This window comes from Phycodurus eques, chromosome 5 (genome assembly GCF_024500275.1).
Source record: "Phycodurus eques isolate BA_2022a chromosome 5, UOR_Pequ_1.1, whole genome shotgun sequence".
In the NCBI taxonomy this organism is placed as follows: Eukaryota; Metazoa; Chordata; class Actinopteri; order Syngnathiformes; family Syngnathidae; genus Phycodurus; species Phycodurus eques.
Genome location: NC_084529.1, coordinates 20,816,899 through 20,829,458, shown reverse-complemented (window position 1 = coordinate 20,829,458; position 12,560 = coordinate 20,816,899). Strand labels below are relative to the sequence as shown.

The following is a 12,560-nucleotide window of genomic DNA, read 5'->3' as shown; positions in this document are numbered from 1 at the left end:
GGTGGGTTTTACCATCACAGCAGTTTTATCGGAATTAGCTGGCAAATATGCCCCTAGACATGGCATGGGAGAAATATATATACAAAATATACTGTAAATACATAATTAGTAGCACACAAAATACAAATTTGTGACCACGGAGTTGGTATAATGTGCGCACAAAATATAAATATATATTAATATCTGTACTGCCGAATAGTTGGGTAAAAAACAAACAAACAAAAAAACCAAGCCTACCTTCTCTAAAAACAGTCAGGTAGAGCAGCGGTCCTCAACTTTTATTGCGGCACAGACAGGTTACACGTAAGGACATATTTTGACGAACTGGCGTGGAAACAAATAAAAACAAATGGTTAAATTTACAACTCATCATTATGCTGAATGTACTTGTTGTAATTAGTGGAAGCCCTCTTGTTTCTCTTCAATGAGCCGGTCCCACCTTGTTGTAATCTGCTGATATTGTCTCTTAAATACAGTTTTCTTGGAAAACCTGGAGGTTATAGGCTCCTTTTCTGTCATTATTGGCCTGTTACCCTTTTTAAAGAAGCTGTCCAAACCCTTTTGTTTTGTTTCACAGATTTTTGCCAAATCGTGGGTTTACTTTTTTTTTTTTTTTTTTTTTTTTTACCATATTACCTGACCAAGATTATTGTTTTGACAGAGGCACAGGCTGATGCTCCTGAGTTTCAAAATCAAACTTTCAAACTGATAATCAATTAAATAATTTTTTTTGTTCAGTCTCTGTGTGGCCCAGTAACAAATTCTGCAGTTTCTGGCGAAGTTGTGCTCCATTTGCTTACCCTGACATCCCAAGTTGTTCATGGCAAAGATGGAAACATTTCCACTTTTCTCACAACTGATATAATATGGGCATCACTTTTTCCAAAGAGCTCATAGTTTGCGATACGGCTGCTTGTAAATATAATAAACCACACCCCCAGGGCAGTAATTCATCAACAATAGAACGTTCTGTGTATTTACTCATACAATATGTCAAGTCAGAAGGATCAAACCGAGCAGGAGTACTCCGGGCTGTGTGCGCCACGTCAGCGGCGTTTTAACCAACATTATTAACAGCCACCTCTGGGTCAACAGCTATCCAACCTGTTAACAGCCAGGTGTCATTTCAGGAGGCAAAACCAGCCCGTGGTGGCTCCCTGGGAACAGTAATCCATGTGAAGACTCTTTGCATTTTAATGTAACTGTCAGAAGTGGGAAGGAGGGAGTGTGGGCTATTTGTGTGAAACCAGGCCAGTGTGACCGCCCCGGTAGTTTGATGGGCCTTGCAAACGTTCGGTTTACTCGCGCAATCCCATTCCTCTATTTTATTTTTTCCCCTATTTTAGAGTACCATTACCAGACAAAATCAGTGTCTAATTAGTCTGTGTAATTTAATTAAGCCAGGCAAATATGAGGTGCATGCGTTAGTCATGACTAATTTAGAGGGAGGCGGTGCTGAGCTTTGAGATTGTGGTTGAGAAAGAAGGTAGCAGCTGTTGTGGGGAATCACTTAACAATCGATGTTTTCAGTAGCCATTGGTATTAATGGTATTAATTCACCTAGTTGACTTTTGTGCAGCTGGCGTGAGATCATTTTCCACTCAATGCCGTCTTCCAATTGCCCTGTGATTGACTGACGGCCAGTGTTAGGTGTAGTTTGGTTTCCACTATTAATTATTTTGGGTAGGTTGCAGCCCCTGTCATGAGCCTGAACAGGACAAGCGGCATAAGAAATGATTGGATGGATGTTTAAGGTGGGGGAGAGGGACATGTATGTGCAGAATGGGGAGTAGGAGGGGTTATTTTTGACAAGAGCGATACCCTGAACGGGATTAGAAGCCATCATGGTATTTGTTAACCATGATCCTCTGTCTGCGTGCATGCCGTTCCGGCTCTAAGCCGGGCTAATGCGCAGACAAATGGATTCAAATGGCTGAATAAATAGCACGTTGTCGAATGTTGGATGTTGCCTGTTGCACGCAGTCACATGAAAGCTCACTGGTCCGGCCTTCCTGTAAAGCTCTAGACCAAATCTTGCAGACACAGGAATTATGGCTTTAACAAGGCAAAAAGAGGAGCGTTAAGTTGTAATCATAAAGACAGAATGTCAGCGGGAAGACGTGGGGACTTTGCCAGAGGACACTGACGTTTGATTCTTTTAATCATAACTTTTATCGTAATCATCTTTTATCCTTGATCAACCTTCCTCAATTTGACTCAAATACCGTACTTGTTTTCCAATGCAGAGTATCAACTTGACTACTTGCCGTTTGTGCGTTTGCATTGGCAAGAACAGGTACTAAGAGGTACTGTAAAACATATTTTTGTGTGTGTGTGTTGCACCAAAGTATGTGGGTGACATAAACCACTGCTGGTCACTGGTTGATCAGGTTCATCATCACCGGGTCATTGGAACATTTGAGGAAACGCCTCTGTCTCTCACACTCTTACACACAAATCATGCCGCTATCTCACAAAATGACTCATTATATATTAACACACGCTCCCATGGCGCACGGCGTTGGTTCCGCTGTGATTTACTAGTGTCTTAGAAACCTCTGTATTATTAGAAGCAGCGAGGTGACACGTTTCCTACCTCGTTATATCTTCTGCTGCTTTCTGGGACAGAGAGGGGTGTGTCAACGGTCCAGTCCATATGTCACTGCCACACTCATGGCAAACAACAGCAGGAGCAAACAATAACCATCATAACATTGACACATTCTTGTGTCTACTGGGAATAGTTTTACATTTTTCTGTGTGTTTGTGCATCCTGTCATCCCCTTACATTCCTTACTTGTGAATAACATTGCAGATGCTATTTCGGTTGCATTTCACAGTTTGTGACATTCACTGAATGTTTCCTAACCTGATTTGTGGTTGTGTCTATCCATCTCTGTACCAAAACTTAAAAAATACTTTTTTTGGGCACAAAACTGTGGAAGAGAGGAGTTGGGCCGAAGAAAAAGTGAAGCTCGGTTTTTTTCATAGCTATGCTTGTAGGAACTTATCACTCTGTACATTATAGCCACTTAGGAGTCAGAAGTAGAACAGTGGTTACCTTGCTTACTACTTTTTGAATTCATGACCATTTCCTAGTAGTAGTAGTCACCTTTGAACATAGGAGATGCATAAAAAAAAAAAAAACATTGCTTTAGCATGGAATATAATCAATTGTCTTTGCAACTTGTTACAATAATATCTTGATCATCCCGAGGGGGTCACGCAGAAGGAGGCCATTTTCTGTCAAGGGACAGATGTACCGGTATGTTACCAAGACACAACATGTGGTTTTGGTCTGTGTATTCAGATGGTGGTGTCTAATGGAGAGCTACAAATGGAAGACTTGTCAGGATATTACCTAATGATATTCACTTTCAGTGATAAAGAACGCATTGGCAAGAAGCAATGATCTAGTTTCTGTGTCAAGACATTAATTGAGATGGGAGCTTTAGGTTTCCTTGAAAGATGGGGTTTGCAAGAGAGGATAGTCTTTATTGACAGCTTTATGTTTCTCGGTAACTAGTGCTCCTCAGCGTTGTATACTCTAAATATGAGATTAGGCAGCATAGCTGAGTAGGAGTCCCAGACAGCTAATGCATTTCAATGCGTAGGCATCCAAGGTCGCTAATGTTGAAATGAGTTCAGCCATTCACAGAAGCAGCAGCAGCACGAGGTCACTTGCGTGGTCACGGTCACAGGATATTTGAATCAACACTTCAATAAAACTCTATGAAGGCATTTATGCACAAGCAGATAAAATAGGAATAGAAATCAAGAGTGATTTATGACACAAAGGAGGGAAAGCTCATAGTATGCAGTTTTACATTTTTTGTCAGCACTTTGATTCGAAACAAAGGTCAATATGCTGATTGTTTTATTTCAGCGTTGTGGTAATAAGAAATTACAAACCCCAATTCCAATGAAGTTGGGATGCTGTGTAAAATCTAAATCCATCCATCCATCCATCCATCCATTTCCTGAGCCGCTTATCCTCACAAGGGTCGCGGGAGTGCTGGAGCCTATCCAAGCTATCATCGGACAGAGCCCTGAACTGGTTGCCAGCCAATCACAGGGCACACATAAAAAAACAACCATTCACACTCACATTCACAACTAGGGGCAATTTGGAGACTTCAATTAACCTACCATGCAAACCTACCATGCATGTTTTTGGGATGTGGGAGGAAACCAGAGTGCCTGGGGAAAACCCACGCAGGCACTTGGAGAACATGCAAACTCCACACAGGCGGGGCCGGGGATTGAACCCCGGTCCTCAGAACGCGTGGGTTTTCTCCGGGCACTCCGGTTTCCTCCCACATCCCAAAAACATGCATTTGTAGGTTAATTGAAGACTCTAAATTGCCCGTAGGTGTGAATGTGAGTGCGAATGGTTGTTTGTTTATATGTGCCCTGCGATTGGCTGGCAACCAATTCAGGGTGTACCCCGCCTCCTCCCCGATGACAGCTGGGATAGGCTCCAGCACGCCCGCGACCCTAATGAGGAGAAGCGGCTCAGAAAATGGATGGATGGATACTCGCGCGGATGGCGACCACGCTGACGTCACTGCGGCTGTCCCTTTCGCAGTTTGCCTTTATACTCGAGCGCAACCCACGCGCACAGTTTTGAAAATGTACTTGCAGTTCACCTCCACATCGGGGGTGTCGCTACGGCTGGTATTGGCTTGGACACCACACGTTGGAGTTTCCGCTGCATTTTTTTGGTCCATTTCCGGTGGCCATTTTTACTTTCCTTTCAGTAACAAGGAACAAAGCAACAACAATGGCGACCATGGAACAGTGTATGCTAGAACAAATGGACCTAGATGACCAAATGATACGTTTAATTATGCTGCAAAATCGATCGAGAAGGCGGCGGCGTAGATGGTATGTGGAACCAAGGTGCACGCTGACTACGTCATCACACCATGTGACTAAAACAGACCAATCACGAGAGACGATCTCCGCAGCGTTTGACGCGCAGCAGCTATTTTTGCCGTGCGCGCAGCAAGCTACTCAGAGGGCCCGTGCGGGGCAATTCGTCGGTCACGTGATGTAATGCTGGCGTTGTCGGCCGTGCGACCGCAGGAGTATAAAGAGTCCTTTAGGCAGCATGGTCGAGTCTGAACTGAAAAAAATAACAAAGCCATGCATTTTCGCCAAATCGGTGGCACAAGTACACATTTGGATTGTTTCAGTAGTTTAACCGTATTGGCACACAGAGCAGAGAACGTCTGACTTTTTGGACTTCCATATGGTGACAGAATTAAAAAAAGGCGGTACTCTAATATAGAGTTGTAAACATAATACAATCCATTTAATGATAATGAGCAAACTAGAGTTCAAACAACTAGAACAATAGGCTATTTGGTCTGTGAATGATGGTGTTTCATGTTCGCTAGAACAGACAGCTCGTATTAAAAAACAACCAATCTCTTTGCCCATACAATAAAGCTGCCCATACTTGGTTATTCTGAGCCTGCACTAGTTAATGCTTGCTTCAGAACAATTGCCCATCCATTTACCAGATATAAAAATGAGTGATTGACAGTAGCAGAACAGAAGGAGAAAGATGAGTACTTTAATACTGAAAAAAAATGTGGTTATCAGACAGTGGTTGAGTCCGAGCTCATAACTGCAGATGTCAGTAGCCTCCGTAGAGCATGCTAATTACTTCAATGCGAGACTTAAAGGCTGCTGTAACGTCCTTGAATATAACGATGGAACAAGCGTGGTAAACCTGATAACATCCCACAGAGGATCTGAGCTGGCTGAGCCGACAGCGTTGGCACCGGCGTTGACACTGGCGCTGCGATTAAGCCACGGGAGCCATTTTGTGGCTGATTATTCATGACGCTACTGTACTGTAATGTTCCACTACACTAGATTCTCTCATTAGGCCAAAACTGACTCTAAAGGCCATTAAAGTTTCAGTCAGCATGACTAAGTCAAAGAGTTCTGCCTCTGATCATGCAGTGCAAAGAGTCCCCAAACTCATCTTCGGAGCCTGGCAAAAATAATAGAAAACAGCTTCTTTTGGCGCTGGGATTGCTGAATTAAATATGTGTGTGTAGGGCAGGTGGTTGGCGTCAGGGTTGCCTTTTTAGATTTAAAGCCCAGCATGTGGTTCTAGACAGCATTTCCAGCAGTATCGATTAGAATTTCGCTGCAGGTAAATGACTCCCAACGGGATCCCGGCAGTTACGGGATCAGTGCCGAGCCTCGGAATGTCTTACAGGCTTAATGTGCACCCCAATCAAGGCTGGTTTATTGGCGGGGCCGAGAGAGGCGAGACGTGACGTTTAAGTTAATGCAAGCCTGTCATATGTGTCCCAAGTCTGCAATCACTGATAACGTGATTTATGACGTTTCCTCAGAACTGGTCTAAACAGGAAAATCAATCATTTGTTTTGCATATGTACCAGGGGTATTCAACTGAAATTTAAAGAGGTCCAGTTCGAGACAATTTCTTGAAGCGAAGCTCTGGAAGATCATAATGTCTAACTTTTAATTGTGATACATATTTAAGTAGTCTAGTCATTGTTTCTACATTACATCTGTATGTAATCAATACCTCAGTCAAATCAAATTCAGTCAGTACAATTCAAAAACCTTTTGGCATTTTTATTACCATTTTTTATTACCAAATAACACACATTTACAGTATGTATGACTGCCAATATGTGTAGTTGTGCCCATAGGTTTACATTCCCTGGCAGAATTGGTGACATTGGCAGGTTTTTTGAAAATATGACTGATGACTGAACACGGACCAGCTCATTATTTTTTGTCATTTCTGTGCTTTGTTTAAAGATTGCGCTTTTCTGAAACGCCGTATAGTCTAATTTGAATCCCATTAAAAATAAATGTTTTGAATGGTCACTCATGTTTTCTTTAAAAAAAAATCATAGAGATCTTACAAATCAGGGTAATCAACCTTATGCACACAACTGTGTAATGTTCTGTCGTTTACTAAATCAAAGTAGTGAAAAAAGTGAAAATTGTGTGTGTTCAAATACAATGCTTATTTCAGAAAAATGCAATAAAAGAAAAGTTTGAGTTTGAGTTTTCCATTTTCAGTTAGGTATTTTAATTTAACACATCTTAATAACCGAACAGTTTTACAGGTTCACTTTCATCCCCTCTTTATATTGAACTCTCCCACTTTTTTACTCAATGATAGAATTAACCTCTAGCTGGTCCTGCCAGGATTTTCTGTCATCTCACTTCAAATTTTGAGTGGCTATGTTTTGTTTCTTAATGGTGTTTAAACATCTTCACTTTTAATAGGTGCTTCGAGTGGGATGTATGAATGGAAATGACTCTGGCCATTACATTTTAATTTTTTGAGAGTTGTTCTGTATTTTCTTTCCCTTTTAACTGTCATTTTCTCAACTTTCTCCAGTGCAGTAGTATCTATCGCGCTCCCTTGCTTCGTTTCTTTCTGTCTGCCTCTGTCTGGTCTTCACTGTAGTCGGCATAGATATGAAGACTAGATATGCCAGTGCGGTGTAGCAGCCTGACTAACCGACGTGCCCGCGTGGTGGCCATGTTCGGGAGGTCGACGTTCCCATCAAAGGGCAATGTATGGACGTTGAAATTAAGTCAGAACTTGCACAATTCTCAATCGATTTTCATCAGGTTTACTTTTTTTGTCAATGCCATAGTGTGTGCTATCAATACATTAAAAAAAAGCCCCCCAAAATATTTTTACCTGTGAAAGGTTAAACCCAGTTCCCTAGTCGTAATTGTACGGCATTATACGCAACCTTAAGCAGCACAATGTACCGGCATCCTTAGATGATGACCTTCCTAGCTTAGCATCGCCAAAGGCACGCAGCTCAAAAGAAGCATGTTGTAACTAACTAGCTAGTGTTCTTGGTGTGTTTGCCGGAGTGAGTGTAAATGATCCACTGTATGCACCAGTAAGGTTGCAGGCAAGACCTGTGTGCAGAAGAAACTATTGTTATTGGCATTGGTTGAGGGCAAACAAAGATGAATGGAGCTATTGACTTCAAATACAGCCCCTTGAAACCCTCGCAGATGCACCATCCATTATATTCATGACCTGTAGGGGGTGAGGGGACGGGAGGCGCCCACCTGCTCCACTCCAGTCCGAAGACGACAGAGGGGATCAAGGACCCCTCCTCCTCCTACTCACTGACATCAAACTGACCCACTTTAGCCCCCACGCGCTATTACCGGCAGAAAATGGAGCTGTGTGGTTGAGTTTGCGAAGCTGAAGAGTAAGAGCTTTTTTTCCAAGAAATTGTGTCATTTCATATTGTTGCAAGACCACATTGTCCCTCTTATGATCCCCCCGTGACTATGTAAAACTCATGGGGATGGCTGTGCGGATTAGAAATCATTTAGACACGGGGCAAACTGGTGCAGCAAATGGATCATTTGCCAAAGTCTGCCTAGCCAAAATGGAACGCGGCGTTACAGGATAAATTGTGTTGTCGCTGGCGTAGATTGTTTATGATCCTCGAGGCTTCGCGGAAGGTCAAGATGCCGCTCGTCGTTTACACAGGTTGACGTTGATAATGATTGGCTCAAACAGCTAGCATCATCATACTGAGCACGACTGTTTTCTCTGCCCTCTCCATCTACTGTCTTTCATCGCCTTCTCACACATATGGTCATATTTGTTATTCTGTCGTGTGTTATAGGTTTCACATGGTGACGGATCACATGGGCATCAAGAACGCGACTTTTATGAAGATTGCTGCAGTGGGTACCTGGATGGGGGACTTTGTCACTGCATGGATGGTGAGATTAAAGATTTTTTTGACGATATATTTGCGTTACGGTCTTAGGTCACAAAATATTTGATGCATACATTACAACTGGGGTGTAAGAGTCACTGTACAACCCCAATTCCAATGAAGTTGGGATGTTGTGTTAAACATAAATAAAATCAGAATACAATGATTTGCAAATCATGTTCGACCTATATTTAATTGAATACACTACAAATACAAGATATTTAATGTTCAAACTGATCAACCTTATTGTTTTTAGCAAGTAAGTAAGTAACCCATGCCATTGGCACTAACACAGCCCCATACCATCACAGATGCTGGCTTTTGAATTTTGTATCCATAACAGTCTGGATGGTTCTTTTCCTCTTTGGCCCGGAGGACTCGACGGCCACAATTTCCAAAAACAATTTGAAATGCGGACTCGTCAGACCACTGAACACTTTTCCACTTTGCATCGGTCCATCTTAGATGAGCTCGAAGCCAGCGCCTTTACTGGGTGTTGTTGATAAATGGCTTTTGCTTTGCATAGTAGAGTTTCAAGTTGCACTTACGGCTGTAGCGCCGAACTGTATTTACTGACATTGTTTTTTTAAAGTGTTCCTGAGCCCATGTGGTGATATCCTTTACACATTGATGTCGGTTTTTGAACGTTCACGGCAACATTTCTTCTCATCAAAATAGAAATGATTTACTTCTGCTGTAAATCATACTTTACATACATTTTCATGTGTAAGTGAATGTATAAGTAATTTAATCCTTTATAGGAACGCATGCATAAGCTAATGTGATCCAATAAATGAACTGAAGTACCTAAGAAGGGCAAAGGCAAGCTAGTCAAAATGGAAACCTCACTGTAAGGCAGTAAAACTTTGTGAAGACAATTATATTAATGAAAATGTCATTACATTTTTTATACTATATATCTACATCTATCTCTATCTATCTATCTATCTATCTATCTATCTATCTATCTATCTATCTATCTATCTATCTATCTATCTATCTATCTATCTATCTATCTATCTATCTATCTATCTATCTATCTACATATATATATATATATATATATGTATATATATATATATATATATATATATATGTATATATATAATTGTCCACCCATCTATTTTCGATACCAAGAGCAGAGTACACCCTGGACGAGACCATGCATATTCGGTGTGAATAATAGGTATTAATTTATTCGCTTATATTTGTGGTTTTCAATTACTAGTGAATTTCAACCCTCACACAGCCAACTCTGCTCCCACATACGTAATCATCATAGTTTCTCGAGAGAGGACGTGAACGCAATATTAGCTTGATTAAAGTTAAGCCGAGTCTGACCGTGCACGGCAAATTGGGAAGATGAATTGGACGTGTTATGTGAGGCTCATTGAATCCCTTTTTGAATTAACCGGTTAGCACAAATGACATTCTCACGCTTGGGCCGAACCTCACATTTTTTTTTGCCTCACTGGTTCTAATGATTTAAAACAATTGTCCCTTATTAAGCGCTAAAGTATTTGAGAGGGGAGTACTCCAAGTAAATTATTGAAAGCAGTAAAAAAAAAATTTTTTTTTTAAAAACACATTCACAAGCATCAAAAATTTTGATTGCGGGCTTAACACGCACCTCATTCACAGTTCAGGTGTATCATTCCTTGTCCACTTTGGTGTGCTAGCAAACCCTCAGGCCAACGCGCCGTTTCATCCAGAGGAAACAGGGGAACACCCCTCTGTTCATTTGTCAACGAAAAAGAGAAGAGGTCTTCAACATCCGAATGCACGCAGCTGGGACAAGTTGACAAGCTCCCCGGCTGGTCATATTAGTATTCTGCTGTGCATACTGCATGGAAAGACAGGCCATGGACGTGAGACTAGACGTGAGGATTTGGATGGTGAGAAGTAGATCTCTGGTCGGAGAGGGAGGAGTGCATCAGCCTTGTCTCCACAGCAGTGTAGAATGTGGATGCTCGAGTACTTTCTTAGAAAAAAATTGATGTATATGTATTTTTTATTTAATTTTTTTCAAATCCTTCAGTAGCAGAAAATGTGGTTGACAACCAATGAATGTTGAGTTCGAAAGTTCATAAACATTCCCTGCAATCCGCTGTATGCGGAATGTCACGTTACCAACACGGAAAGCGGGACAGCTGACTTCCTGTGTATGCTACGCTAACGAGCATTAACTTGGTGTGATGACATGATTGTTTGAAGCCTAAATTCATGAAATGTTGTTTTCTTTCTGCCTATTGTCTTTGGTCAAAAGTTAAATATAATGTAAACATGAACGAAGCCGAAACATCAGCTATTGTCATATTTGGTGGCTGTGTGGTGACATCTTGGGTTTAAGAAAAGACATTGTACACATTTTAAAGTTCCCACGGGCGCTAAGTCACAGTCCCGTTTGCCATTCACCTGAACGGGGAGGAAGTGCTTTTACCCGTTTTGAAGAACGCGGAAGTAAGTTGCACATATGCCAGATTGGTATATGGTTGTCAGGAAAACAAAAAACAATTTTTTTTAATAGACAAAATCCCCGGCCTTCCTGTGTGGAGATTGCATGTTCCCACCATTTTCTCTGGCAACTCCAGCCTCCTCCCACATACCACAAACATGAATGTTATGTTTATTGAAAATGTGAATGTGAGTGTTAAAGGTTGTGCAATTGACTGCCCACCAGTCCAGGGTGTACCTCACCTCTCTCGCCCAAAGTCAGCTGACATCGGCTTCGTCTCCCTCTTAACTGCAATGAGGACAAGAGCTATAGAAAATGCATTAATTGTTAGTTGGTTAATGCACTTGAACAGGAAAGAAAGAAAAAGCTGTTCCGTTTCACTGCAGATCTGAATTAAAGGGTGTCTAGGTGCATTATTGCCACCTACGGGACTGGAGTGGAACTGCCCCGTTTAGGTTTGTTGGACCTAGTTGCTGGGTAATTGACAGTTGTGTTAACTTCTACGCTATGTCAATTACTCGGTATTTAGTTACTAACTAAACTGAAAGGGGCTGACTGATTTTTCTGTTTTAAATTTCACAATCACTGAGTACAGCAAAAAGATGCCAAGCCTGAATTTTCCGAAAAGCGAAGTTGTTACTCCAGTCCAGTCCACACTATAATCTCATAATTATTTCTGCAGGTGACAGATATGATGCTTCAGGATGATAATTATCCAGACTGGGGGAAAGCTGCTAGAAGGTTCTGGAAACAAGGCAACAATAGGATTGTCCTCTTCTGGTAAGATGTCTTGACGTGTTATTTTCGATATACAGATGATCTTAATTTACTGTGTGAAGTGTGTGTACATCTGCAGCCTATCAAAGGGCTACAAGCAGTCAATAGCCGTGTTAATCATCCATCATTTGTGTCAGCACCTTTATATTAGACAAACGGGGGGAGGGGTCGATGAACATGGCAAGGTCACAGGGCAAATCCACGCCTGTCTTTTTTTTTTTTTTGCTTTCATCATGACCTTTCAATAACTGCTAAACAAATGCTGCAAACCCCCAAAGCCTTTATGCCCTCGGTGTTCACTCCAACAAGTAAATGACTCTCCGGAGGTTCATGTTTGGATCCAAGGGAGAAGGGGAGGACAAACAGATTAGAGGATCACTGTTTCTGACACGTTTGTGGGTTTTGCCCTTTTTTAAGGAGCTGCACCAGGGTTGTGTCTTTATCTCTGACAAAGCTTTTTGCGTGAGCGTTTTTTAATTTCGATTTGTTTACATTGCTCCTCTGTGATGACAGTCATGTTTTCAAAAGCCTTTTGGCGCATTGACCACGACAAATGTTTT

At 41.7% G+C, this 12,560-nt stretch overlaps 1 protein-coding gene across 1 annotated transcript in view; it reads left to right on the top strand.

Moving 5' to 3' along the window:
- Positions 1-12,560, top strand: part of tmem117 (transmembrane protein 117) — a 37,823-nt gene that overhangs the window by 11,587 nt on the left and 13,676 nt on the right. Inside the window, 2 exon segments of the mRNA XM_061676641.1 lie at positions 8,673-8,772; positions 11,906-12,003. Of these exon segments, the coding sequence (XP_061532625.1) occupies positions 8,673-8,772; positions 11,906-12,003 (198 nt within the window).